Source organism: Pseudonaja textilis, chromosome 2 (assembly GCF_049901715.1).
Source record: "Pseudonaja textilis isolate UNSWEBS1 chromosome 2, rPseTex1.2, whole genome shotgun sequence".
In the NCBI taxonomy this organism is placed as follows: domain Eukaryota; kingdom Metazoa; phylum Chordata; class Lepidosauria; order Squamata; family Elapidae; genus Pseudonaja; species Pseudonaja textilis.
The window spans coordinates 132,376,425-132,403,004 of record NC_141991.1 but is presented as its reverse complement, the minus strand read 5'-3'; the positions used below and the strand labels follow the sequence as shown (position 1 = coordinate 132,403,004).

General features: G+C 40.0%; 2 protein-coding genes across 7 annotated transcripts in view; one reads left to right on the top strand and one right to left on the bottom strand.

Annotated features, from left to right (window-relative positions):
* Positions 1-3,260: 3,260 nt before the first annotated feature.
* TMEM106C (transmembrane protein 106C) lies at positions 3,261-14,535 on the top strand. 4 transcript variants are annotated; one of them, XM_026714754.2, is made up of 8 exons: positions 3,261-3,785; positions 7,226-7,442; positions 9,001-9,064; positions 10,313-10,472; positions 10,569-10,709; positions 11,419-11,462; positions 12,166-12,219; positions 13,148-14,535. In XM_026714754.2, the coding sequence occupies exons 2-8, from the start codon at positions 7,259-7,261 to the stop codon at positions 13,254-13,256; spliced, it is 756 nt and encodes a 251-aa protein (XP_026570539.1). In that variant the 5' UTR covers positions 3,261-3,785; positions 7,226-7,258; the 3' UTR covers positions 13,257-14,535. The 4 variants fall into 4 exon arrangements, with proteins under 4 accessions (XP_026570539.1, XP_026570538.1, XP_026570542.1 ...); XM_026714753.2 differs by having other exon boundaries at positions 3,712-3,902; XM_026714757.2 differs by lacking the exon at positions 3,261-3,785 and adding an exon at positions 4,141-4,295.
* The window catches only part of AGAP2 (ArfGAP with GTPase domain, ankyrin repeat and PH domain 2), a 172,882-nt gene continuing 159,806 nt past the window's right edge, over positions 13,505-26,580 (bottom strand). For all 3 annotated transcript variants that reach the window (XM_087925312.1, XM_026714716.2, XM_087925311.1), the window contains 3 exons: positions 21,981-22,203; positions 20,110-20,365; positions 13,505-18,634 (listed from right to left, as the gene is read on the bottom strand). In XM_087925312.1, coding sequence (XP_087781438.1) covers positions 18,428-18,634; positions 20,110-20,365; positions 21,981-22,203 — 686 coding nt within the window. In that variant the 3' untranslated portion in view covers positions 13,505-18,427. The remainder of the gene's footprint in view (positions 18,635-20,109; positions 20,366-21,980; positions 22,204-26,580) is intronic.

Genomic DNA, 26,580 nt, shown 5'->3' with positions numbered 1-26,580 from the left:
AGTACTACAGCCAGGACAACAACTGGATAAGAGATATCTCAACCCATAGCAGGAATGGAAGTGGAGAAGCAAAGAAGTCTTGCTAGTTTTCCAGAAAGTAACGGGAAGGGAAGGAATTTTGAATTTGCAAGATTCTGTTATTGTAACTCTGCAATAATGGTAGTACTGGGACTCATAACATTGGATTCCTATCTGGATTACCTTCAGGATATAAAAAAGAATCAATCAATAATTCAATTGGAGATGCCTTGCGTTAAAACTCTCATTTAATGAATGACTTGTTATAACCAGGCGATTTATCCAATCCCGGATAGCGGATGTGAGAGAAAAAGAGAGAGATTCAGCAGTTGGATGGTGAATGGATGGATGGGAAAATTGGACTTATACAGGAAATCTATGTAGGGGAATATAAAGTGATGGCTGTGAGATTTAATTTCCCATAGCAGGATGGATGCTGTATCATTTTTCTGCCCCAATCATGCTGCTGAATTTGGCTGATGTAGTTTTGAGGTATGAACCACACAAAACCTGTATTACAAGCCCTACAACATAGCTAACAATAATGAAGACCCCCAATTCCAAGTGCAGAAAAAAGAGACTCTCAGTTTCACTAAGTGATATAAGGTAGCATGTACTGCAATACTTTCACTGATTGCGTTCCTCAAAGAAATACATATTTAAATGTGATTCTTAGTCCTAAAAAATTGCTGTGTTTAGCTCTAGAGATTTAGAATATAATTTTATCTCTTTTGGGGAAGTTTCAGCAGATCGTATTTAACTCTGGATCATTTATCTCAATGAATAAATGAATGAGTATAATATTTTGACTCATTTGTTTAATTGGGCTCTCTTCATCAGGTTTTAGGGATTGTAGGCAATAACTCTTAACAGAACTACCTTTGTATAAAACCATCCAAGTTAATGTTGGATGTTGGACAATAATTCCTATCACTCAAAGTGAGTATGTGAAAATAGTGGTTGGATATGATAGAAGCTACAGTCTAAGACATCTGAAAGGGCCAACATAAAAAAAGATTTAGTTGACACGGCTGCTTTTTCTTTTTACATAATGTAAAGGAACGTATCTAAAATGTTGGCTTAAAGGAAAATCTCAAATGTACAGATTTCCCCACACGTAAGACAGACCAACTATCATAGTGGGAAGCAGTGACTGCAAGTGGGTGTAGCACACGATTCAGATGAGGGGAACTCACTGTTAAATTCATTGGATTAGAATTTATCAAGTGAACACTTGCTAAATTTGAAATTAGCATATAAAACTAATCCTTTCAGAATATGCTAAATTTGCCAAATCTTACAGAAGAGAAACAAATGTTTGTTATATTGTGTTATATATTATAGTGTTTGTCTCTCCTCATATTTTTGCCTTTTGAATCAGTGCTAGAGAAAAGTCTAGCAGGATTGGAAAAGATTTATAGCATTTTCCCTGCATAAGTGATTTGTTAGCAAACCTCCCTTTGTTTAGAAAATAAACGCCAGAGAAAACACAGATTTTAGATTCGTAGAATCAGAGAAAGCAAGGTGACTGTTTTACATACACATGATTGAGTCATAAACCAACCAACAAAATTTTAATAGAGGTAGTTTTTACTTACAACCACAACTGGGATCAGAATTTCTGTTGTGATTCTTTAGTGAGACACATCTGAATTTACAGTCTTTTTTGCAGCAGTGGTTAAGCAAACCACTGCAGTTGCTAAATGAATAATGTCATTAAGCAAATCCAGGTTCCCTCATTGACTGCGGAAAACCGGTTGGGAAGTTCACAAATAAGGATTACATGACTCTGTGATCTAGGCTGCAACAGTTGTAAATGCCAGTTGCCAAGCACTCCAATTCTGATCACTTGACTGTGGAGAAGCTGCAACAGTCGTTAAGTGAGTATCAATTTAAGTACTCCCCCCCACTACAAATCTAGTCAATGCAATTAAATGTATGATTCATCCTTCATGCAAACTCAAAATATTGACGCCTGCAAACAAAGGTTAAGTTAATGCTGGATCTTATACAAGCAGCAAATAGCATGCTTGGAACAGCTGGGGGAGGGCATGGAACAGGTGCAGCATATTAGTGCCACTACATACTTGTTAAAAGCTGCGATCAAACATGCTAAAACAGTGGTCCATGTTCTTTTTAGACGCTAGGCATATTTCAAATTCTGAGATATTATGATTAAATTTGTTAAATAGTTTCTATGTGGCTTGCCTATTCTCAAAATGATTTTCACCAGGGCCACATTCAAGTTCTATGAGACAAGCAGAACAATAAGACCATGTGTTGCAAAACAAAGGCAGTCAAAATGCCAATCATATTTCTGTCACCCCACATTCAGATTCTAGTTTATCAGAATGCTACATGACAGCCGTCAATTTTCTCCTATATAATTTCTATGGCAAGGGAACATCACCAGAGTTAATTTCCTTTTTCCTAAAAAGTCATAGATTCAGAATGGAGTCCTTCAGCATGGTATTTATTTATAGTCCATCTTTATTATTTTTTATAAATAACTCAAAATGGCAAACATAACTAATATTCCTTCCTCTTTGTTTTCACCAACACAGCAACTCAGTGAGGTGGCCTGGGTTGAGAGTGTGTGACTGGCCTAAAGTTACCCAGCCAGCCGGTTTTCAGGCCCAAGGAAGCCAAGTGTGGTTTCTAATCAGGCACCTTAATCACTTGACCAAATTGGCAACTTCCCACTTTTAAAAATGAAGCCATTTCTATTTTCTATTTAAGACGTGGTTATTTAATGCCCCAGATCCATTCTGGGCGTTGTCCCAAAGTTGCTTTTTTCAAGAGGCAACTTCCTTGTTTTTGTGTGAAGAAAATTTTGCTTCACACCCAAGAGGCTTCTTCAGCTCTGACTTGGATGGAGGGAAATGGAAGGATTTATACTCCTTGCAGACAGATTGTCAACTGCAAGGAGAATAAATCCTTCCATTCCCCACCATTCAGTCAGAGCTGAAGAATGCCATCTGTAGGGTCTCCTGCTTGGGCCGGGGTTGGACTAGATGACCTAACAAGGCCCCTTCCAATTCTGTTAATCTGTATAAGCTTCTTGGATGAGAAGCCAAACATCTTCAAAGAAAAAGTCCAGTTGCCTCTTGAAAAAAGCACCTTGGGGACAACCATGATCTGGATCAGTGGTCTCCAACCTTGGCCACTTCAAGACTTGTGGACTTCAACTCCCAGAATTCCTCAGCTAGCTTTGCTTTGCTGGCTGAGGAATTCTGGGAGTTGAAGTCCACAAGTCTTAAAGTGGCCAAGGTTGGAGACCCCCTGATCTGGATGACTGAGAATCTCGATAGACATTCTAGGCATTGCAGCAACTAAACTCTAGTTACATCAACGATGCCGAGCTTCATGCAAAACGGTAGATAAGACCGCGAACGAGCCGATCTCCCGCGGCTTGAGAATGATGAGCTGGTTTACACGAGGCGCTTAAAAAGATCTTCGCTTTGCCGTCGTGGCTGGTAAACCGCGGTTTTAACCTGCTGCGCGGCCGCAGCCGCCATCGATCCGTAAGGTTAAGTTAGCGGCATACAAAAGCTACGCAGACAAAAGGGCAAGAACGTCCGAGCGTCACCTCCGCAGGGAAGCGGCGTTCACGTGACCGAAAGCTCCGACGCCTTAAGACCACAGTTTTGCCCCCTCCCCCACATCACCGCACACTTCCGCGCCTCGCATGCGCAGTCGGTAGCAGGCGCCGCGGCTGAGGTTCTTCTCTTGTCCTCCTTCGCGTCGGTCCTGCTGCTTTGAGAAAGGTGCGGAGGGGGGGGGGGAGGTCCGCACGGTGACGTAATAAGGTGCCATAGCGACAACATTCTAAGTAAAGAAACAAGAGCGGCTTCCGCAGGGAGAGTTTGGTGCGGCGGCTGCAGGTTGGTTTGCGGGGAGGGAGGCTTAAGATTCAATGGTGGTAATGGAAAGGCTGGGGAGGAGGGTTGTCGGTGTTTTTTCTTCCCCGCAAGGAGGGGCAAATAGGGACGGTGGGTGTAGCAGCAGCAGCAGCAGCAGCAGCAGCAGCAGCAACTTAACACCCTTAACACCAAGTAGTTTGTATCCGGTTGCGCAGACCGCAAAGCAACGCTTGGTTGTTTCTATTTATATGCCTCTGAGCCTACCTTTCTTCCAAGGAGGTCAAGATTTTCTGGTAGTTTTTCACAACAACCTTGTAAGGTAGAACGGTGGCTTCTTGTGGTTGCAGGAACGGGCCGGGGATTCTCCGGCTGAAATGTTGAGGCTCAAAAGTACAGCCTTCCATCCTTTCCGAGGTGGGTAAAATGAGGACCCAGATTATTGGGGGCAATAGGCTGACTCTATAAACCGCTGAGAGAGGAGCTGTAAAACACTGTGAAGTGGTATATAAGTCTAATTGCTATTGCTATTACAGGTAGTCCTCAACTTGTAGTGACCGACGTTAACAACAGCACTGAAAAAAAGTGACTTGGGACCATTTTTCACACTTTTGACCATTGCAGCATCTCTCTGTGAACATGTGATTGATATTCAGATGGTTGGCAACTGACTCATGTTTATGACGGTTGCAGTGTCCTTGGGTCATGCTTTTGCAACCTTTTGACAAGCAAAGGCAATGGGAAAGACAGACTTGCTTTAACGGTGTTGCTATTTTGACTGCTGCAGTGATTCACTTAACAACTCTGGCAAGAAAGGTCCTTAAATGGGGCAAAGCTTACTTAACAATTGTCTCGCTTAGTAACTAAAGTGTTGGGCTCAATTGTAAGTCGAGGACTTACCTGTATTAGCAATCGTAGCAGTTGTTCCACTCTGAGGATGAAGGTTGTCGTAGCCTAACGTATCTGGAGGAGACCAGAGACGAGGTAATTGAATTCCCAAGCACGTTTTACAGAACACACCTAGCATTCAGGAAGAAATTCTTATTGGAATTCTGCCCTGTCTCTTGCTTCAGTCAGCGAAACATTTAATTGTTTGTGAAGAATTGATAGCTGTAGTCCATGCCAGTTGTGGTCCTAAATTTTCCTTCAGTGATGCAGTGGGTGGGCTTAACCGGGGGGAGGGGGGGGGGGGAGGAAAGTTTATAATCGAAGTATTGTTTTTCAGGCAGAAGAATGGACTGGGTTTGCTCTTTGTCTTAGTTTGGAGGCAAAGCAGGAGGGTGTTGGGTTGAAGGTTTTTCTTCACCATTCATTTTGTAATAGAAACTGTGTTGTACCCACAGCAGCTGTGTTTCTTCAGTTGCAGCTCCCAAGTTGCATAATTTCCACAGGCAGATTGTTTGCTTACCCAACTCTTTTCTTTTGCATTGTGATGGCATTATTTTGGTCACACACTAACTTTCCCTCATATTGCTTGTATCGTTGTTAGGAAGCAGCACAGTAATGTAATTTATATTTTAGGTTCAGTGCTACAATTTTCTTTAAATAAAAATTGACTAATTAGCACTGTTTTAGCAGTGTTATAGAGGTGTGGTTAAACGAGAGTTACAATAGAGAACATTGTCTAAAAATGTTGGTATTATTATTTTTCTATTAAAAGTGTTAAAACCCGAGCTTAATCCAAAGCATTGTGGTGGTGTCAATGATTACCTTGCAGCCACCTTCCTTAATATTTATCAAATGTCTTGCTTCATCCAATTTTAATTTTAAAAAAAGAGATTAATTTTCAAAACAATTCTTTTCCCAATTTAAATATCAGTTTATTAAGATAAAAATACAAACAAAAATGAAAATAATGGGAAAATACAGAGAAAAAGTAGAAGAGAAAAAGGTAAAGGAGAAAAGAAAAAGAAAACCATTAATTTCTAACGCCTTTTCATGCAATAGAACAGAGATGTCAAACTTGCGGCGTCACGTGACGTATCACGACTTTTTCCCCTTCACTAAACCAGGCGTGGGCGTGGCTAGCACATGATGCATCTGGCCCGCGGGCTGTGAGTTTGACAGCCCTACGGTAGAATAAGGTAGTAACATAAATCCCTCAACTTTTTACTTTTATATAATCATATATACTAGCCATTTCCATAATAACAAATCTATCTAATCAGCAAAAGCTAAAGTTTTATTTTTTCCCTGTCTCAAAACAATTGTTAAATAAATATAATAATCAGAATCTGGCATGCAGTGAAGTATCAGGTTCATCTTTGAGTACCAGAATGTTTTGCAGTCCTTTGAGAGAAAATGAGGGTGATTGCAGTTAAGCATAGTGCTTGAGAGTAGGTCTACTTTCCCAGAAAACTGGATAGGAAATTAAACTGGATGATATAAACCAAGCTAAGGGCAAAGGTAATAGCAGAGGACCGCTTTCTGGAAAGTAAGGGCTTTGTGCCTGATCATGAACAATATTTGGGAAATGACACATTTCCAAAATTTCAGCTGTGCCTGCCATCCTCCAAGGATTGCTTAATTATCTAATTCACTGAAGAGAACTCAGAAGTGTACCATTCTCCCCCTCTCCCTGCTGCATGTCCTATAGAACCTGCCTGAAAATTTCCTAATTTGGCAGTCTCTAAATACATGGAGTGCACCAATTTGGGGACAGGTTTCTCATGAAAATAAAAACACTTCCAATTCCTTCAAAGGAGAGTTGAACATTAGACTTTCCTTCAAAGGAGTTCAGTATGGGACTCACTTCAGTTGCGGTATCATTTCATGTACATCAAAGTCCACTGATCTTATAACTTCTAAAAATATTCAATGGTGTACATATGAAAAAACGGGAACTTCCCTAATGTGATAAAATCTTTATTCCTTGATCCTGGCTGACAGTTCCTATATCTTCTTTTTCTGGCTCCAGAAGTACATCTCTTTAGTCAGATATAGGTCTCTCCGGATACTTTAATTCTGGTAATGCTCTCTTGAGCATATGGGTACCATAATCCAAAATATTTGGAAAGCCTTGGGAGTCTTTCCCAACCCTAATGCTTATCTTGCTCCTCAATAGGATTATAGAATAGGCTAATCTTGGATAAATGGAATACCTTCCTCCCTCTCTTCTAATATAATTATACAGTGATAATCACTTGTCTTGTTTAGCTAAGAGAATCCCCCTCCTCCTAAAAAATAATAATAAGGCACATCCTGTGTATAGGTTGCAGATCTTTTTGGATGTTTTCCTTCAGAATTGGGGTCATTTTGTTTAAGACTGTGTTGTCCATGTGAAATTTGTGCTAATGGTGGAAGACTCTTACTCCTGTATAAATTTCCCTCCTCTGTTTTACTTATAGTTTCATGTGGAATTACCCTGGATACTAGTTGCAATGGGGTCGTTCCACTCAGTGGATACCAGTAACTATTGCTCCAGGAAGCAGAAAGGGAATGATGAGGATTTGTTGACCAATAAAGACCGAGAAGAAGATATTGCCAAGTTTCCGTATGTGGAATTCACTGGACGAGACAGCATCACCTGTCCTTCCTGCCAAGGCACTGGCTGCATTCCCACAGGTAATTGTATTTGTCCTGCTTCTGTTGAATGGTGAGTCCTTTTGGACTGGAACAATTCATGGTCCTAACATACCATTCTTTCCTCACTTCCTACCTTCAGCATTTTGTGCTGCTGTTTCAAAGTTTTACCTATAGGTTTAATGATAACATTTGAAGAACAACTTCCTTGTCAAATGAATGGGTGTTATTTAAACCTTCCTTTCCGTTCTGTGGTTGGCTTATCTCTTTGATCCAGTTGGTTTGCACATATTGAACCACTTGCTTGCTCTGCAAAGAATCCTTTGTGTGGTGTTTATCATTTGTTTCCTTGATTGAACAAGGAATTATGACGTAATGAGTTTAGGGTTGTTTGGAGAATTTAGTTTCAGGGCAGAACGCCAGCCATCTTTTTTGCTATGGGGTTCTATAATCTTATCGCTAGTATAGTTCCTCGGGGCCTGGTTTTGAGAATTTGTTCCATGTTGTCTTGCCTACATGACATGGGGTTGCGTTATATGAGGGATTTCCTCTCCCTAATTACATCTCATCCTGCAGATCATGTTGATTAGGGAGTTTAATTGATGGATCATAAGGGCTTTTCTACTGTGTCTCCCCTCCACTTAATGGAATCCCCTTTCCCACAAAATAAGGCTGGCCTCATCCCTTTTAACTTTCTGGATATCCTCAAGACCTAGTTGAGGCCTTGGCATCCAAGGGGACTGGCAAAATATTGAAATGACACCTGGTTAATTAACACATCTCCTTCACCTTCACCTGACCTCTTTGAAATTTTGTCATATCTTTTACAATTTTAAAATTTCTAATATTAGCAATATTAATATTATTTAGAAGTTTGTTGTATGCCACCCAGAGTAAAGTGATTGTGAGATGAGTGGCTATCTAAATATGAATAAATAAATAAAATCTTCTTGATTCCCTTCCTCCCATCTCTGCCCTCATTTGTTGACACAATCATACAATCATACCTACAATTACCAATGCCCTTAGGGTTGATCTGCCTGAAATCAAACCCCTCCTCAAGTAAGAGCTTTGACAGATCTGGTTTATGCATTCCACTAAAGCATGTGGCTTCCTTGTGGTATGAAATGTTGCTGTTTTGGACTTGTAAATTGTGGTTTACAGCTTAGCACAACGAGCGAAACCAGCCTGGATCTACTCCTGTTAACCTTACACTGTTGCTGACATTAAATGCAATGTCTTGTCTGGTGCCTGAGACTTAAAATGTCACTAGCATATTGCATATAATGAGAAACAGTGGCTTCGAGACCTGTTTCATTTTTGCCACATGAAGGGAAATGTTGCTTAAGCTATTACCATCTGTTTATTTAGATTAAAAATCCTTTAAAGACCATATGTAATCTCATGCTACAGAGAGATTCCTGTGTTTTACTAAGCTTGTTACATGTTGTCTTTCCTTGGTATGAAGACAAAAATGTGACTTTTAAAATAATGTGTTCTTCACTCACACTGCATTTAAAGTTAAGATTCTAAAAATGGTCCTTTCTCACTATGACACAGAGAGGCTGGTACTCATGGTTATTATTGCTTTTGTCTCCAGAACAAGTTAACGAACTGGTTGCTTTGATTCCGTATCATGATCAAAGATTAAAACCTCAAAGAACGTAAGTATACAGAAATAATTAATTCCTTTTCTTATGTAACATATAGAATTTGAGCAGGCATGAAACAAATGAATATTCAGCTGAAAAGTGACTCGTAATTCCAACCATACCCATGTCGGTTGAGAATGCTTGGAAATCATTTTAATATCTAAAATATCAGGGTGCTTTTGCATTATAACTTAATGTGATCAGACTACCTGTATAATTTGCTATCTTCAGTCTGTCCCTATAATTACCAAGTGAATTCCAGTATCTTAATGGGAGGCAATGTTTCATGTTTTTCGGTGCAGCTTAGATCGCTCTCTCTCTCTCTCTCTCCCTCCCTGTCTGTCTGTTCATGATTATTTTCAGTAGGTATCATTTCAAATAACTTAAATCTTAGATGTGGAAATGTCCTTGAACAACAAAGAATATTGATTGACACATCTGTGGGGAGAGACATTTTCATGGACTGAAGTGAAAAGTATTACTTTTGGGAATGGCAACTTTAAGATGACTGGACTTCAACTCCCAGAATTCCCCAGCCAACATGCTGGCTTGGGATGGGAAATCTGGAAGCTGAAGGTCAGACTACTTGCTATAAGGTTGAGAGACACTGCTTTAATTGAGAATTTGGGTTAGAATTTTCATTTTCCTCTCTAATATCTTATTTGAAAAGGATCAGTATGAATAGCTAAAGCAGTTTTAAGAGTAGTAATTTGTAAGAGAAAGATCGAAACAGAGAAGGCTTACCTTTAATTTTAAAAATTCCTTCTTAGCTTTATCTCCTGTGTACTCAATGAGATTAGCTATGAAAGTCAGCTAATCGATTGAAGACTTAGTCGTGGCATGGGAAATCTAATTCTTGCTTAAGATTGTATAGGGCCCTGTCCCAAATTGTCTTGGGGAACAAAAAGTATTTGACATATTTGCCTATTTTCAGGCTAGGATGAAATATTTTGTCGGAACTTGATTTGCGTCTCAAGAAAAACTAAGCTGCACTTTAGAATGATTGAGTAGAATCCCCTGTACAATCAACTCATTCTCCAGATGTTACGATGTCTAATGTCTAATACGCAGACTCGGAATTTGGCAAGTGGTAAACAACAATACAACACTGAGATGCATTCATGAATTAAATATTGAAGTAGAAAGTCTTCCTGTTCTATCGCTAAGTAGAACACGGATTCTTTTGCAATATATAGCAAGATCTGCCTGCAGGACCTGAGCACAGCAAATTGCCCGAACTATTGGCCTTGTCTTCTGCAGGAAGCTCTACGTCTCTGTGTCGGTGCTGCTCTGCCTTCTGGCATCAGGGTTGGTGGTCTTCTTTCTCTTTCCACATTCAGTGCTTGTGGATGACAATGGCATCAAAGTGGTTACAGTCTGGTTTGACGAAAAAAACTCCCTTGTCATTCTTTCCATCACGGTAAGGTCCAGTACATTAACCTTAATAAAGTTAGGTGGCGAGGTTAAAATTGGGAGTCTGTTTTCAGCAGTTTTCCTTCCTCTCTCCTGTCCGTAGGCCACTCTTCGGATCCGGAATTCCAATTTCTATTCTGTAGCAGTGACCAACTTGTCCAGCCAGGTGCAATACATGAACACTGTGGTTGGGACCCAACAAATCAACAATGTTACTCGTATCCAGCCACTGAGTGATCAGCTGGTATGGCAGTTATTTTACCTGAAACTAAGATGTATGTAGAGAAGGGACTAAGTGTGGTATGAACAGAATAATCTCGTAGCTCGAGAGTTCTCAAACTTGGCAACTTTTAAGACACGTGGACTTCAACTCCCAGCATTTCCCAGCCAATCATGATGGCCGGAGAATGCTGGGAGTTCACGCATCTTAGGGTTGCCAAGATTGGGAATGCTGGTTCTAGCTAACTCTAGAGTGAAAGACAATTTGGCTCCTAAAAGAATCAGTGTCCCCATGGACTCCTCTGTTAGCTCCTTGCAATATGAGTTGTATTTTTAAATTATGTTACTGAAAAGTCAATCAATGAGAAACTTGGAAAGTCCAAAGTGCTCATGATCTATTGCCACTCAAAACTCTGCTCTCAGATGGCTAGCTCTGCAATTTTTTAAAATAAATATATGAATAAAAATGTCTCTTGATGTAAAATAGACCTCATATTTATTCTGAAAAAATGCAATGCCTGACTTTATTTATTCCACTCCACCCCACCCCATTAAAAAGGAGAAAGATAATCTGAACGTTGATAGTATGTGGGGATATGAGTGTCTCGTTTGTTTGGAGTTTTTTGTGACTGGCACCATCCACTCTGACAACCCCTTTGTGAAAAAGCAAACACTTGTTTCAAAGTCCTTTACTGTTGCTGACTTATAGTTAATTCACAACGTTTGTTTTTCAGGTGAATTTCACCATGAAAGCTGAAATGGGTGGACCTTATGTATAGTGAGTAATTTGTTTTTGGCATTTGACGTGTAATGAAGAAATACAATATTTGCTGTGACATAGTTGCCATTGCTAGGTTCCCTAATAAATTTTCAGCTACCTTATCTTATATATGCAGTAGACGTATGGCAGCTCCTTCTATGCTACAGGGCCAGTGGGTGGGTATATAATTTATGTGTAAGCCTTCACTTATGTTCTAGGTTTCCAAGTATCATCCCTTCTTACTCCCATTTGGCTAAATTTAAAAGCTTTTTCCTTGCGTGCTTCCATGTTTAAAAAAAAATGGGAGTACTTTCCAGATACTTCAGAAGTCATAATCTTTCTCATTGCTTCAAACCACTGGAAAAACCCAACCTTTAAAAAATATTTTAATTGTATGAACAGTCTGAAATGTATATGTAGAGTATTTTCCTAGTTGTTCCAAAAGAAAATGTATTCCTAAAAAGATGTTGCTGTGTCAGTATGCTCCTGTTAAATGGTATCAGTACTGAATGTTGTAGAGTCATATCATATATCAATATCATCATATTTTTTTACATCTAAAAAGCTGAAAACAGATTCGGCACTAAAATTAACTCAAGGTTAAATTTGGCTAGACCATGTTCTGGATATAGAATAATAGTTTCAAGATTACTTGCATCATTTAGATTGCATCATTTACTTTCCGCGTTATTTTAAGATTTTGTGATTTTCTGTCTTTTAGTTTCTTCTGCACACTACCAAAGATCCGAGTGCACAATATTGTGATTTTCATGAGGTGTGTAACTTTTATGGATTTTTTTTTATCTGGGTATCTCTTGGGTTAGAAACACATTTCAAAACATTTCTCCTTCCTTTTTTATATTTCCAAATTTAAACTCCTAAATAGTTTTCTAGTATTGGGGAACTATCACCAAATCATTTTTTCTTAATCCTCACAACTCCTTTTAATAATTCTGCTGATTTTTGATAGCACAGTTGCCAAAAGCTGGCATTATGGCTTGTTCTTTAAAACAAACAAACAAACAAAAAACCTGGAAAAAGCAATCAAATTCTTACATATACCCTGGATTATTCTTAACACATTTACAATGAAAGTTTCTCCAAAAATTTAACAATCTTATCCTCCCACATTTAATGCCTTTATCTGATTGTTTTCATAGAAAACACCCAGACAACCACCCAGGTTTGGGAGGAACAGGGGGTTTGTTGGTTCTTTTATATGCCAGTTGGTTCCAGATTACTCTCTGAACTTGACCCTTGCCTTATCTAGCAAACTTGCTTTTTGATGAACTATTTTCTGGGCTTCTGAAGAAGAGTGAAGTTGCAGGAAATGTAAACGAGGTGACAAGTATGTGCCCCTCTAGATCTTGTTGGTTTCTAATTCCTACCCTCTTTGGTCTCCATGGCAAATGGTAAAAAAGATGCTGGCAGTGGTAGATCCCTCTCTTTTACATTAAATGGAGATCATTTTACTGATATGTACAATGTTGCCCTGGAACTTTGCAGGTGGTTTTTGAATGCAGCTTAACTCGAGCATTGTCCAGTGTGGAGCTGCTGTATTTATATGTTGAATAATATAAACTTTCTGGCCCATAATTTTATATTTCGGCATAGTTATACATTGGGAGGACTCCACTTATTTTTTGACTTATTAAAAAAAAAAGAAATATTTCATCTTTTTCTCTTTTGTTTCTGCCTTTCAGAACTTCAGTGAAAATTTCCTACATTGGCCACATATCTCAAAGTTCCTTGGAGACCTACAATTATGTTGACTGTGGCGCCAACTTCACAGCTGCCCATACTGGCCCTTAATTCCCAACTCTAGGAGATGAAACTCAAGAGAAGGGCAATTTAAATCAGCTACATATACTGGTGATCCTAACCAACTGGCTCCCATTACTCTGTAACTTATGATGGAATTTTGTGTCTTTGTTATAAAGAGAAAGAAGAGGCTGTTTTAGCCCTTGGGTATGGGCTGGGTATGTAGCCTTTCTTCCATAATTTTGTATGGACAGTTGGGCTGCGCCTTGGTGCTGATTTGAAGAGGATTTGTTTAATCCCAGTCCCCATCTTCTCTTCAAATGCTAGTTTGTGCTTTTCTTGTTATTCCTCATTGACTGACTTTGCTTCTGAATAAGATTTGTAATGTTTACAGGTTTTTCCATAAAAATTGAAGAAGGGATAAGTTTCTAAAAATGTGCGGCCAGCCTACTAACCACAAAACATATTTCAATGACTTTCTGACATTACTGCCAATAAAGGAGCTATTGTCCAATTGTGCAAAGGGAAATAATCTTGAATAAGGTTTCTGCGTACTCTTTAAAACTGTCTTGCTTATTGTCAGAGAAACCAAGACTATGTATCGAATAAGCCCCACTGAAACATCTGAATGTAGCAAGTTGCGCTCTCATAAATATGTATCTTCATTGATAAAACTTTTAAAATTACTTTCATAGTTAGTGTTAAAACTACTTTCACAGAATAGCACGCCATTCTAAAGAGCACAAGACTGAATTAAGAATTCTCATATTTGCTGAATCTACAGTATTTTGGTTTTTGTCTACAAGAATGAGCATCATGGAAGGGTTCTTCACATTTTTACAGAAGCGGTGAGCACTTCTTAAACTGTGGATCTCCAAAGTTTCTGAATTGGGATGACAGTGGCTTAGATGGCCCTTATTATTAGCACAGAGGAGTTTCATTGTGTAGATTTTGGTAGGGGTGGGAATACTTGTTTTCCACAAAAAGAGATTAATGTTAGTGTTGCTGTGTAGTACTGCTTCTTAAAAAAGATTAGTGTGGGATATACATTTAAAAAGTAACATTGGAATTGGGCAAAGATATGTATGTAGGAAATAGTCTTAATTTTTTCAAATACCAATTATAGCACTTAAAAAGTTTCGGCATTCTAACTCATCTGCTACAGTCTCTTGAAGAAGAAAAAGAAACCTATTTAAATTTGAAGTAAATTTTAAATTTTATTTGTTACTCTTTCAATGATGGGGGAATTTATGTTCATTTAGAATCTGTACTTTTTCAGTTTGGCAGACTGGATTCTTAAAATGAAGAATAAACCCTTAAATCTCCCCCTTTGAGGAGTCTTCTGTTTTTTCTTTATCAAAATGGATTTTTAAATTTTATTTTAAGGGGCTAATGGAGACACAGAAGGAGCCATTTCAGGACTGACACTAAGCAGCAACTGCAAATAAAATCCACTGAATGTGTGAAGCTTGTTAGGGTGAGGAAGCCAACAACTACTTGTAACTGTAATGGATTATTGCTCGGTGGCATTTCCCCCCCAAATAAGTCTTAATCTACTTGTTTTAACCACATTTCCTATCTACCAACTCAATTTACAGATCACCAATTATCATACTTTAAATGAAGATACAGTAAAACCTCAATTCAGCAAACTTGTGAGGCGATGGGTAACGATTTTCTTTTTGCTTCCCCCACAAATAACAAGACAAAAGCCCATTTCTGAAGCAATCTGGAAAACTGTCACACAAGTGTCACACAAACGGTGTAAATTGATGGAAATTGACATCATTTTGGAGTTAACGGACCCCTTCCCCTCTTGTCTATTAAATTGAGGTTTTCCTACAATGGACCATTCATGCAGCAGTTCACAAATGAAGGCATTGCGATAGCAAGAACAGGTGAGAATGGTTAGAAGGAGAGGTATTTTATCATGCAGCGCACGCATTTGAGTATGTGGTGGACAAAGTTCTCAATGGACGTAGATGTGCTTAGTTGTCTCTGTATAATACTACAGCAAGACACCAATGGGAGCTAAGTAATAAAGGGTAAAACAATACAAGTTAAGCAAATGCTCTTAGGAATCTTCCTGTCCATCTGTTTGCTGAGTGTTTTTCTACTTGTCATTTTAAACACTAGTTTTTGATGCAGTGAGATAAAAGATAGGCAAGGAGATGATCAAGTGGCAAGAATTAAAGAGTACTGTCACTTTCTCGTGGTCTTCCTGGGAACATGGCAAGGCTTTTGAGATAGCCTGAATATCATGTTCCCTAGCTTGCATTTGACCAATTGTTACAAACTCCACTGCTATCACTTTCCTTCTCCTCTTCCCAGCATTAGGGGGCCAACATTTACTTTCTCCTAAATGCTCTTCCTTATTTGCTGCTGCTGTAAAAAGAAACAGAAAAAGAAACCCCACAACGGAAATATTCCCACCCACTTGCAATCCAACTCTGGAGAGCTATCACAAGAAGGAATAACCAGTCACTGTTATTACATCTTCTTACATTGTCACATACTTACAAGGTACAATCCAAGAGATTACAACAGCTGCACAGGGCCAATATCAGCTCTGGCACTTCCACATCCCCTCCCCCCACCCCACTTCCGCCCACCTTACTTTTTGAACCCCCAAATCTGGGGCTTGCACAAGAGTCTCTCCCAGGAACTTGTGCTGAACTGCCAGCGCCCTCCCCCAAAGCATAAATTACATTCAGTGTTGACGGATCAGTGCCCCCTCCCTTCTTCTGACCCTCAAGGCTGGATTCAAAAGTGCTCAGAAGCCAGGATGCACAGCCGGTTCCCTCCCGCAAAGCCTGCCATATTCATCCATCCGTGCCGTGGGGAAGGTGGCAACAATGTGTGGGGTGCGTAACTATCCTCTTGGGGCCAGGCCTGTTGGGTTCCATCTCACAGCTAAGGGGCATGGATCTCGTGCAACACAATCGCCAGTACATTCAAGAATTTGTTGAGATTCAGAAGAGCAAGAAAGCCCGAGGTGTCTTTAAGAGGTGATGTGGCCTGGCTGGGCTTGTGCCCTTTGCCTGCACGTCCAGTTCTCCTGGTACAAACCAGCAGCCAGAGGAATGAAATCAGGCTGGATTTGACCACAGGTCATGTGGGATGGAGCCAGCAATTGTAACGGCTGCTCCAGCCCAGTTCTGTCCACACCGGGGAGGGAGGATTAATTGCATTACCCTGATCACGGATTTGAAATAAAGCCTGAGACCACATCACTCATCACAACCACACAGATGCCCCTGCCACCACAACAGTGGAGGGCGAGGCCTGTAAACACTTGCACCAGGAGAGCTGCCAAACTAGAAAGAGAAGAAAGTGGGAAGGATTTTATCCTTCTCGAAATGAAGCAATAAACTAGGACAAAAGTCAGAAAGGGGAGATAATACTGGGAGGAGTGAAGAAAGGAGCTTTTTACAAATGTTCCTTCGTTTTCTTTTCTTTTTTTAAAAAAAAAAACAAGACTCTTCTTTTAACAGCCAGACTCTTGCGTTGCTTTGGAAAAACTCCCCCTCTGGCTGCTCAGTATGTCTATAGCTTCAGGAGGAGGTTCAGCATCTATAAAAGATGGCCTTGTTGAATTCCTCAGAGATGCCCAGCGTATGTATGCCTGACCGTGGTTGAGCCCCCTTCCTTGGCCCGTAACCAGCTGCCTCAACCCTTTGCTCCCTCCTCTGAACAATCTGAAAGAGTGAAAAGATTTCTAGGAAGAGGAGGCAGCCTGAGGGCCCTTCGAAAGAGTGTAAGACATAACAGCTATTTCAGTGCAACGATCAGGCACCAGACCTGAGGAAAGTTAGCAGAAGGAATGTGTTTCAGTGCGGCTTGAAGAAGAAGGAGTGTGCTTGGTGTTTCCGAGTGATGGCAGGGTGATCCTGAGTCTAAGACTAAAGGGGGTCTGGCAAGGCAATAGGTGGAGACTTGCTGCTAATTGGTGTCTTGGCCTAGTTCATTCAGCCTCACCCACTTCGACCTGGACAGGTCGGGTGTGGGTGGGCCTCATCACTGCCTCACGACATTTCAAATTAAAACGCTTTACAAAACAGGCATTAGGAGCTGCGTCTGCTAAATAAAATTGCATTCTCTCTCTTGGATAAAGAAAAATGCCCCAAAGAGTCAGTAGGTGGTTTTTACTGCTACTGGTGAGTTAGGATGCCAGTTTTATACACACACACACACATATACACACTGTGTGTATGTGTGTGTGTATGTGTATATGTTCCTAACTGTTCTCTCCCACTCTTGTTCAGTTCTTTGAGAGATGGGAAGGGTCGGTGTTCTAGAAGAGAAAACCCAATTCGTTGAAAGGCCCAGGGAAACTGAATAACGGAAACAGGTTTCTCCATGAAATACATGTTTTCCACATGTCTATCCACACCGGATTTGAGCAAGCATCTTCACTCCTGTTTTTGTACACGCTCCTGCCTAGAAATGAGGGGAGGCTGGCCTACAGCCCCTTTAGTGTGCCACAGCTCAAGTGCATTCACTAAGCCCTGTACCCTGTACGAGGAGGGGAGGGGTTCACGGTTAGCCAAGCAAGTGACACAAAGGTTCCCTCTTGAACCTTCTTCCCTCAGTGCTATTGTTGTGACAAACGCTCTTCGACCCTTTAACACTCCACCCACCCCACCCCCCACCCCCACCCGTGTGTTGTCATTTTGGGGGGGCTCCATAGAAGTGGTCAGTGCAGTTCAGTCACCAACTGCTCCAGTAACGCTGATTTACATTCCGCCTTCAACACATCTTACAAACCCAGAAAGGAAAGGGGGAACGGATCCCACGTAAACACTGGTCCCTATCATTTCCCAAAGTCTCAATTGGGAAGGCGACAATGTCAGCCCAGGTCCTAATCCTTATAGTCACTTCAGATACTGGGATGCATTGCTCTCGGTTCTCTGTAGGCTTTCTCTGATGACCTGTCTGGAGAGACGGCTGTTTGCCGAGGAAATCAGCAGAGCAGCTCAAGGCCTGGCAGTAGAGAGAGCTGTGAGTCTTGGGGATGGCGGCCTATGCCAAGCAGAACCACTGAAGCTGGGCTCTGGGTGGGAGCCACCACCTCCTCTGCATGACAGGAGTCATGATCTATGCTCCTTGGCATTACAGTCCAGGTACCAGAGGGGCGTGGGATCTCCTTAAGGAAAAGGAGGCCTCAGTCACTGCACCCTTGTTGGCACTGTTGGGATGGGGAAGAGGCTCCCCCTGGCATGCTACACCAGGGCAGTTCGGGCCTCGGGCCTTCCCATGCTGGCACTGCTGCTTTTCCGGCGCAGGCCTGGGGTGGCAATAGTGCTGTAGCCTTCGTTTGGGCAACCATGCTGCATTAAGATGTCAATGCATTCTTGGCTTCCTGCTCGGCGAGCGTAGAAGAGTGCCGTGTGCCCGACAGCATCATGCGCCTTAACGTCAGCACCGTACTGTGGGAGGGGAAAAAGAAAGAAAAAAAGGGATTAGTGTTAGGAACTCCAAAACACAAATCTATGTGTTCTACTATTGGGTAGGCATGACTGGATTTCATCTGGAAGCTGGAGATTTAGCTTCAGTAAGGAGGGGAATATGCTGTAGCCACTTGCCTCCCTCCAAGAGAGCTACTCTCTTCCTCAGCAACTAGGCTGTAGGCTAGAAAAGACTTCTGCAGGTGCTTTTTTGGCGGGTGAGGTGGGGAGGACCACATCATTGTTCACTTTTAAATAGTCCAAGCAACCTAAAACGATTCTTCTATTCAGTAGAAGTAATTTTGACCTGAAATAGTTATCACTATAATCTCACGGCACTGAGAATAGGAGACTGCAATTGATAAAATTGCAAATGTGACAGAAAAAGGTACTATCGGAAATGAACATAGAAATGAGATGAGAATTTTAGATAACACTGTAAAATAAGATATGAGAATATCCTAAGAAAAAAATGAAACTAGTTATAATATAAATTGGAATTGGATAACTTTAATATTTAATATTAATAAAGATAATGTGATATGAAATTGAATAAATAAAATGAATAGGTAACTATGGTCATGTTTGTATTGAGATGTGAAACCTGGAACCATACTGCTTGCCAAATGAGATTTTTTTATTTTATTTTAAAAAAAACAAAATTGGGGAGGAAATTGAATAATGAAATTACTAGGTATGTTTAACCGATATGATGGTTGGCATTAGGAGAGAGTACTGAAATGTTGAAAAAAAAGCAATGAAGGATTATGACTTAATGTGAATATGCGTATTAAGAGATATGATTGGTATTATTAATTTTCTCTATACTAAAATGTATGATATACTGATGCCACACTTTTAATGTAATGTTGTGTATGTGTAGATTGAAATAAAAAAAACCTTGATTACAAAAAAAAAAGAATAGGAGACTGCTATTTTGACTAGAGATTCTGTTCGGTTTCCTGGGCACTAGTATTTTCCTATATGGTGCTTTTTAATGAGAGATGAGGACTTCTGCATGCAAAGCATGGGCTTCACCATGAAGTTCTGCTTCAAACCAGTTGCCTAGCTTATGGATGAAGCTCACACAGTCCATGGACATAATATAAGGGGTTTGTTGGCTTCTGCCCAGGGGACACCATGCATGCTGTACATGGATCCAATTCAGTCTAAAGAACTATTTTCAAGCTACTACCAACCTCCCATATCGGTAAGGAGCAAGAACATTTGAAATCATGGAAGGAAGTTTGGAATATGCCATTGGAGGCCTACATATGGAAATGTATATATGTATATATTCTGAGGATGCATTACATTCTCAGAAATCAATGTTCTAACAGTCGGTGGTCTGTCTACTATGTACGTCAGCTTTTCTCTTGGACAGCACACTTTCCTTCATTAAGATATTTTTTGCTCTCTCCTTGGACTTAAAAGTGCCTCTACGGCCAAGAACTTACCCAGACCAAAAGCTGGGTGATAACCACATGTGAAAGGTCACATGCCACATGCAGAGCTGTGCGCCGGTCCTTGTCCCCAGTTGGAGCATTGATCTGTTCCTTGGAACTGTGGGCTAGCAAGAGTAGCACAGCTCCCAGGTCTTGGTCCAAGGCAGCCTGGAACAGTTGGCACCCAAGGGAGAGTTCAGAATTTGGTAGTGGTGCCAGGAATAGCCGCTGCTCATATTTGGCTCGGATCCAGGACTCTCGCTCTTCCCTGAAAAAAGGAAATCAAGAAAGTTTGCCATAAGAGTCTGTGCTCAGAGACAACCTGTTATGAGAAGCACACAAAGTCGAAAAGAAAAACAAAACATGGTAGGTTCTTCTGCAGAGAGATGGTCAAAGGGATGGAAGAGCAAGATAAAGCATGAAGACAAGGAGTAAAATTAGGACATTCGTGTACTGATTTCATCTCTACGGTGAAAAATTCAAGGCAGTTATACGGACATCTTTTGATCTAAGAGCTAGAATGAGTCTCATGTCTCAACTGGGTTTATGACAATCTGCCATGGCCAACTTGCTGTAGCCAACTCATCACAGCCAACTTGCACCAGGACAACTCACCATGGCCAGCTCACCATGGGACGACTTGCTGCAGGACGAAAGTTATACTATCATATGTGGTGGACTTGTGCTAAAGCCAAAAAATAAGGGAAAAAATACACAGATAGCTAGAAAAGATAATAGGAAAACATGTAGATTTTAAGCCTGAACTGTTTTTATTAGGGATGATATCAGAAAAATTTGATAAGAGAAGTACAGTATATCTTTAGTATTATATGTTTTAACAGCTGTGAGGATTATCTTTGCACAATATTGGAAAGATAAAGAAACACCTCAAGATGAAGAGTTAATTAAGAGGATATTAGACTGTGCAGAAATGGACAGACTGACGCTGAAAATCAAACAGAAAGAGGACAGAATATTATCAAACTTGAAATTTATTCTGCCAGTGGCTGGAAAAAAGGGGTGGAGAATAAGAATGGCATTTGTATTGTTAAGCAAATTAAATACTCAGACAACACGATGTTTATTAAGCACTAAGAAATGTAATTAGTAGAAAATTAATACAATTTATTAAAAAAAAGTTACACTAATGTCAAAGAAATGGTGGAATAGAATCATTGAAGAAAGGTTGCAAAAGGAGGAATAGAATAAAATGTGAACAGCAACAATTAAAATAGTTTTTATTGATTTTAAATAATTAGATAGAATTATTCCATTGTCCCGCAGTGAGTTTTCCCATGGCAAATTGGCTGCGGCAGGTTGTCCCACAGTGAGTTGGCTATGATGAATTGGCTGTGATGAGTTGGTCATGGCAAGTTGACCATGGCGAGTTGGCCATGGTGAGTTGGCCTCAGCAATTTGGCTGTGGCAAGTTGTCCTATTCCCTTTTGTATGGATGACAACTGTTTCCCGCACCTCCGCATAGTTTCTTCCTCTAGGCCAATGTTTCTTAACCTTGGCAACTTTAAGATGTGTGGACTTCAACTCCCAGAATTCTCTCAGCCAGGTTGAGAAATACTGCTTTAGGCAGAGAGAAGGACAGAGTGATTACTTTCCACATGGAGAGTTTATAAAATTAAAGATATATTTAGAATTAACCCCTTTGAATCTGGTTATCCCCAACATTCCCCCCTCCCACACACCAAGTCAGCAACACTGCAATTTGGCCAATGTTAGCTACATCATGCAGTGGTAATTTATCTTCTCTCTGTGTTGATCCAAGTATATGCACCACAATGCTAAGCTCCCAGGTAAATAGATACACTATGCCTGCCTATGTCTCTGAGGCTATTCTTCCACTACATTATGTGATTATCTGCACTTACCGTGATGACTCACAGGTGGGTTTCCGGCGCCCCTGTGTGCATTTCTCCCAGACGCTGTTGGCTGTTTCATTCCCGATAGAGGTGAGCACCAAGGTGAGCTCCAGGGGCCAGTCATCCAAGTCAAGAGAGCGCACACGAGACAGGTGAGTGCCCAGATTCCGGTGGATGCCAGAACATTCAATGCAGATCAGCGCCCCCAAGTTCAGACTGGCCCATGTTGGATCTGGAGTGAAGAAAATGGAGGAATTAGAAAGTAGGATGAGGGGGAGGGAACTGGCCTTTCTCTTCAAAGCAAAGACCTGTAAATCCAAACTAAAGGGAATTGTTCTGATGTGCTAAGTCACACGCAACCCAAGTTAGGATGAGAGATTGTAACTAGCCAAGTGAGGGATATTTCAATGTAGTAAAGGGAAAAGCCCAGTCTTCTTGGGAGCAAGCCTTATTATCAGGGAGCATTTTCAGATTGGGGCTTAGCCTTGGAGGCTTTCCTTTTATAGAGGAAGAAAAAGGAAAGACAAAGGAGAGAAAGAGGGAGAGACATCACAAGCTGACCAACCAAAGGGAAGGGTGGAAAAATCACTGCAATGAGACTTCTCTTTGAATCAATCTGTTCCTGTGCTGTCCAGACAGTTTACAGGTAATGGGAATTGAGATCGTTAGTTAGAAATTGAGAGCTGTCCCCTTAAGGGAATGCATCATGGTAAATGTGGTGAAGGTATCCTGGGAAATGTAGTCCATGTCATGTGGCCACATCTGTAATCCTGATTGGTCACTGAATTGACCCTTGGTGGGTTGGGGGAGGTTTCTTCACTTTTGCTCGGACCCCAGCAGCATGCTGGCATCTCTCCCCTTTGCTCCACTACTATGGGATGAAAGATCACACTCCTGGTTCCGGGTTGAGCCCTCCTCGTCGATGGACCGTAGATCACGACTGTCCGTGGCTATGGTCCATGCTCTTTTGTTGGAAAGGTCCGATCATTGCGATTAGGGGCTGAGGCTGCCTTGGAAGGGTGGTGGAGTAAGGGGAAGCCGCAAGCCAGGTTGAGGGGAGCCGCATCTCCCCTCCTGGGCTTGGTCCTTTCCCCCCCGAAGACGACTGAAGTGGTGGTCCAAAATGGCGATCCTGAAGAGGAGGACTCAGCTGGACTAAGATTTGTGCAGGAGTGAAGAAAGAGGTGGATAACATCTGAGCTGTGACAATTGGGCGAAACAACTAAACAAAAAGTACCCCGGGATTAAGGTAACATTGAACTTTTAAGAAAAGAAAAGTGAGTGGCGAAAATACAAAGGGACAGGAAAAAAAAATAAGAAAATAATTTTGACAGCTAAGCGGGACTTCAAACCGGGAAAGGAAGAAGCTGGAACTAAATATTTAGTTAAATTGGACTAAAATATTTTGGCAATAAACAGGCATAAAATAAAGCTGGACTTAAGATTGTCAAAAAATAATAATAATAAAATTTACAATTTGGAGATTGGATTGTGCTGGAATATTGAGGTTCGAAAAACTCTAAATAAAAAAATAGGGGGGAAAGGTGAAGACTTTGTATAATGGAGAGTGCCATCTTTGGACAAAAACTTGAACTCAAACAAAAGGGAAAGCATCCTGTTTCTGTATGAACTTGTGTTGATATAATGTTAAAGAAATATTGAAACAAAGTAAGAACCTTAGAAAGTGAAATCTGAAGCAGAATAAAGAAAGAAGCAAGGAAAGACTGATTGTGGGATTGATTGATGTTTTTGGTATAGACCCTGGGCTGGAACAGTTGAGAACTTTAGAAAACTAGAAGAAGAAAGAAGGAAAGCAAAAGTGTTTTTTGTGGACTTCAATGATTATAAAATATAAGAGTGTGTAATGATGATATCTCTTTGGGAATTAAAAATGGAACTTAAAAATATGAGAGAACTACTACAGGAAAGAGGCGAATCACTTTGCTCTGTGTTAGAAAAAATGGAAATGGAGATTGAAGAATAAGAAAGAACTTCAGAGGAGGAGGAGTCGATTCAAGGAGAAGACATCTTAAATAGACAATTAACACAAAGAACATTACAAAGACGAGGGGAAAGAAGGAAGGCTAAAAAGTTGAGATTTAAGAAGGTAATCAAAAAGGGGAATACCTGTGAAATCAGGAGAGGTAGAAAGATCCAGCAGAAAAGGAGAAAGGAAGATATCAAGAAAGAGAGGGATATAAATTGGAATGAGAAAAAATATGGGAAAAAGAGGGGGAGGAGAGGTAGTAAGAAACAGGTGCATAAAATAAAGAAATACGGAAATAGTAAAATGATGAAAAGAAATCATTTTTTAAGAGATAACGGTTGATGAATTAAAAAGGGGATTCTGCAGGGTGACAAGGGGTAACAAGAATATATTTGCAATTAAAAAAGTACTTAGAAAATAGGGTAATATAGATTATTAAAGGAGGGATAGACACTGATAACTATTATTAGATGAATATATATTTTTATTTTTATTCTTAAAATAAAAGTTAAGGTTTATTGAAGAAATTCTAATAATTGAAATGAATGTGGAGATGTTTAAAAATGAGGTCAATATCAGTGATTAGAAACTGAATAGTCCATTTTTTCCTTTTACTTTTTTAAAATTAGAAATAAAATTAAGGGGGGAAAATATGTTGCGGAATCCAAATGAAAAGATGTAATGATTATTATTGTAACTACTTAAAAATAATGGTTTATTGGGAATTAAGATGATGGAATAAAGGTATATTTTAACCACTGAGGTGTCACACTCAAAGCAGTAAAGGGGGGAAACCTATATTTGTTTCTTTTTCTTTTGTGTTAAAACTTGTATTAATCTAGAATCTATAGAAAGAATGTGTGATGGAAAGAAAATGTAACAGATTAAAGAACTACTTAAATACAGACTATTAAATTAATACAGACTATTAAAAGGAAGGAGAGACATTGGTAACTTTTTTATTATTATTATTAGGCAAATATATATTGTTATTTCTATTTTTAAAATAAATATTAAAGGATTATATTTGAAATAATTGAAAAGAAATGAAAAGATGTTTTGATTAAGATTAATGTAAGAGGCTAGGATTAATTTGCTTGTTTCTCTCCTTTCTGAAAGTTTGGAATGGAAAAGGTAATAATAGAATTAAGTATGCATATATGAATGTATAACTATTGTCATATTTGTATGTAAAAGCGATGACCCGGAAATATGTTGTCCACTAAAAAGAGCTTTTTGTTTTTATGTGAAAAATTGAATAAAATTTGTTTAAAAAAACAAAAAGATCACAATCCTTTTACATCAGAAAATCAGCTATGCAAAGAATTGGACATTGCGATGAATCTCGACGTAACTGTAAGTTATATTGAGGATGCCTGATGAACCAATAAAAAGACTTTGTATGAATGCTTTGTGGAGTTATCTATCTGCCTTTATACATTCAGTCAGTAATGATAGAGGACAGAATAGTTCTCTTAAAAAGGAGTGCCAGTTGGGAAGCAAAGGAGCCAGAGGTTGCATAGGAGAAGGGTTTCTGTAATCTCCTCTGCTGAGGCTGGTATGCCAAATCTGTCAGCTGGGAAACGTCAGGCCAAAGGACAGAAACATCTGTGCTGGAGGTGGCTTCTTTCTTTAGCTAGATATTATTGATATAGTAATTGTCAGACTGAAGCTTCAAAGCAGACTTTTTTTTAAAAAAGCCCCATCCCTGAAAACTTAAAGGAGGTGGTGGAAATAAATCCAACTATATTCATATTTCTTTGGCGTATCCTGCCTCTGCCTTCTTTTTCTTTTCTTAAGATTTCAATATTGTATTGGTAAAATATAACAGCTAGAAGATATGATGAAGTGCCACCAAAAATATAACATTGCTAATAAAAAAAAGAATATATAAAGCACAGTTAGCTCTCAACTTACCACAGTTCATTTAGTGACCATTCAAAGTTACATCGTCACTGAAAAAAGGATCATTTTTCACACCTATGACCATTGCAGTATCCCCATAGCCACCTGTTTTACATTTGGATACTTGACAACTGGTTCATATTTATAATGGTTGCAGTGCGCGGTTTCTGTCTGGGCTCGCCACTGGAGCGCCCCGAGTCGGCTGGTTTCGAGGCTAAGCCACTCTGTAGAGGTGGTGAAGAGGGGGAAGACCTCCAGCAGGGTCGAGGAGAGCTGCATCTCTCCTCCTCAGCTGGCCATTACTCCCTTTCCCGAAGGAGGTTATAGCGGTGGTCAGAAATGGCCACCACAAAGAACTTGACCGGAAAAGAATGTGCAGGAAGATAAGAAGTGAAAGTTTTGGCTGACCAGGTTAAATTGTAAAAGCAACAACTAAGGTACCCTGGAATTTAAACTTACAAAAAATAACATCACTCCCAAAGAAGAGTCGGAAGCAGTGAAGGAAAGTGAAAAGGGAAAGGTTTGGCTTTTTTTTCTTCTTCTCTCTCCTTTCCTATACTGACAATTAAGAGACTTAAATCAGAAATGGGAAAAATCCGCTTTGACATCAATAGGCAATCAAGCTGAAAATAAAACAAAATGTCAAAGGGATAATAAAGATTTCTGGACATTAAAACCTTTTTTTTTTCATAAGCAGGAAGGGAGAGAAAAAGAATA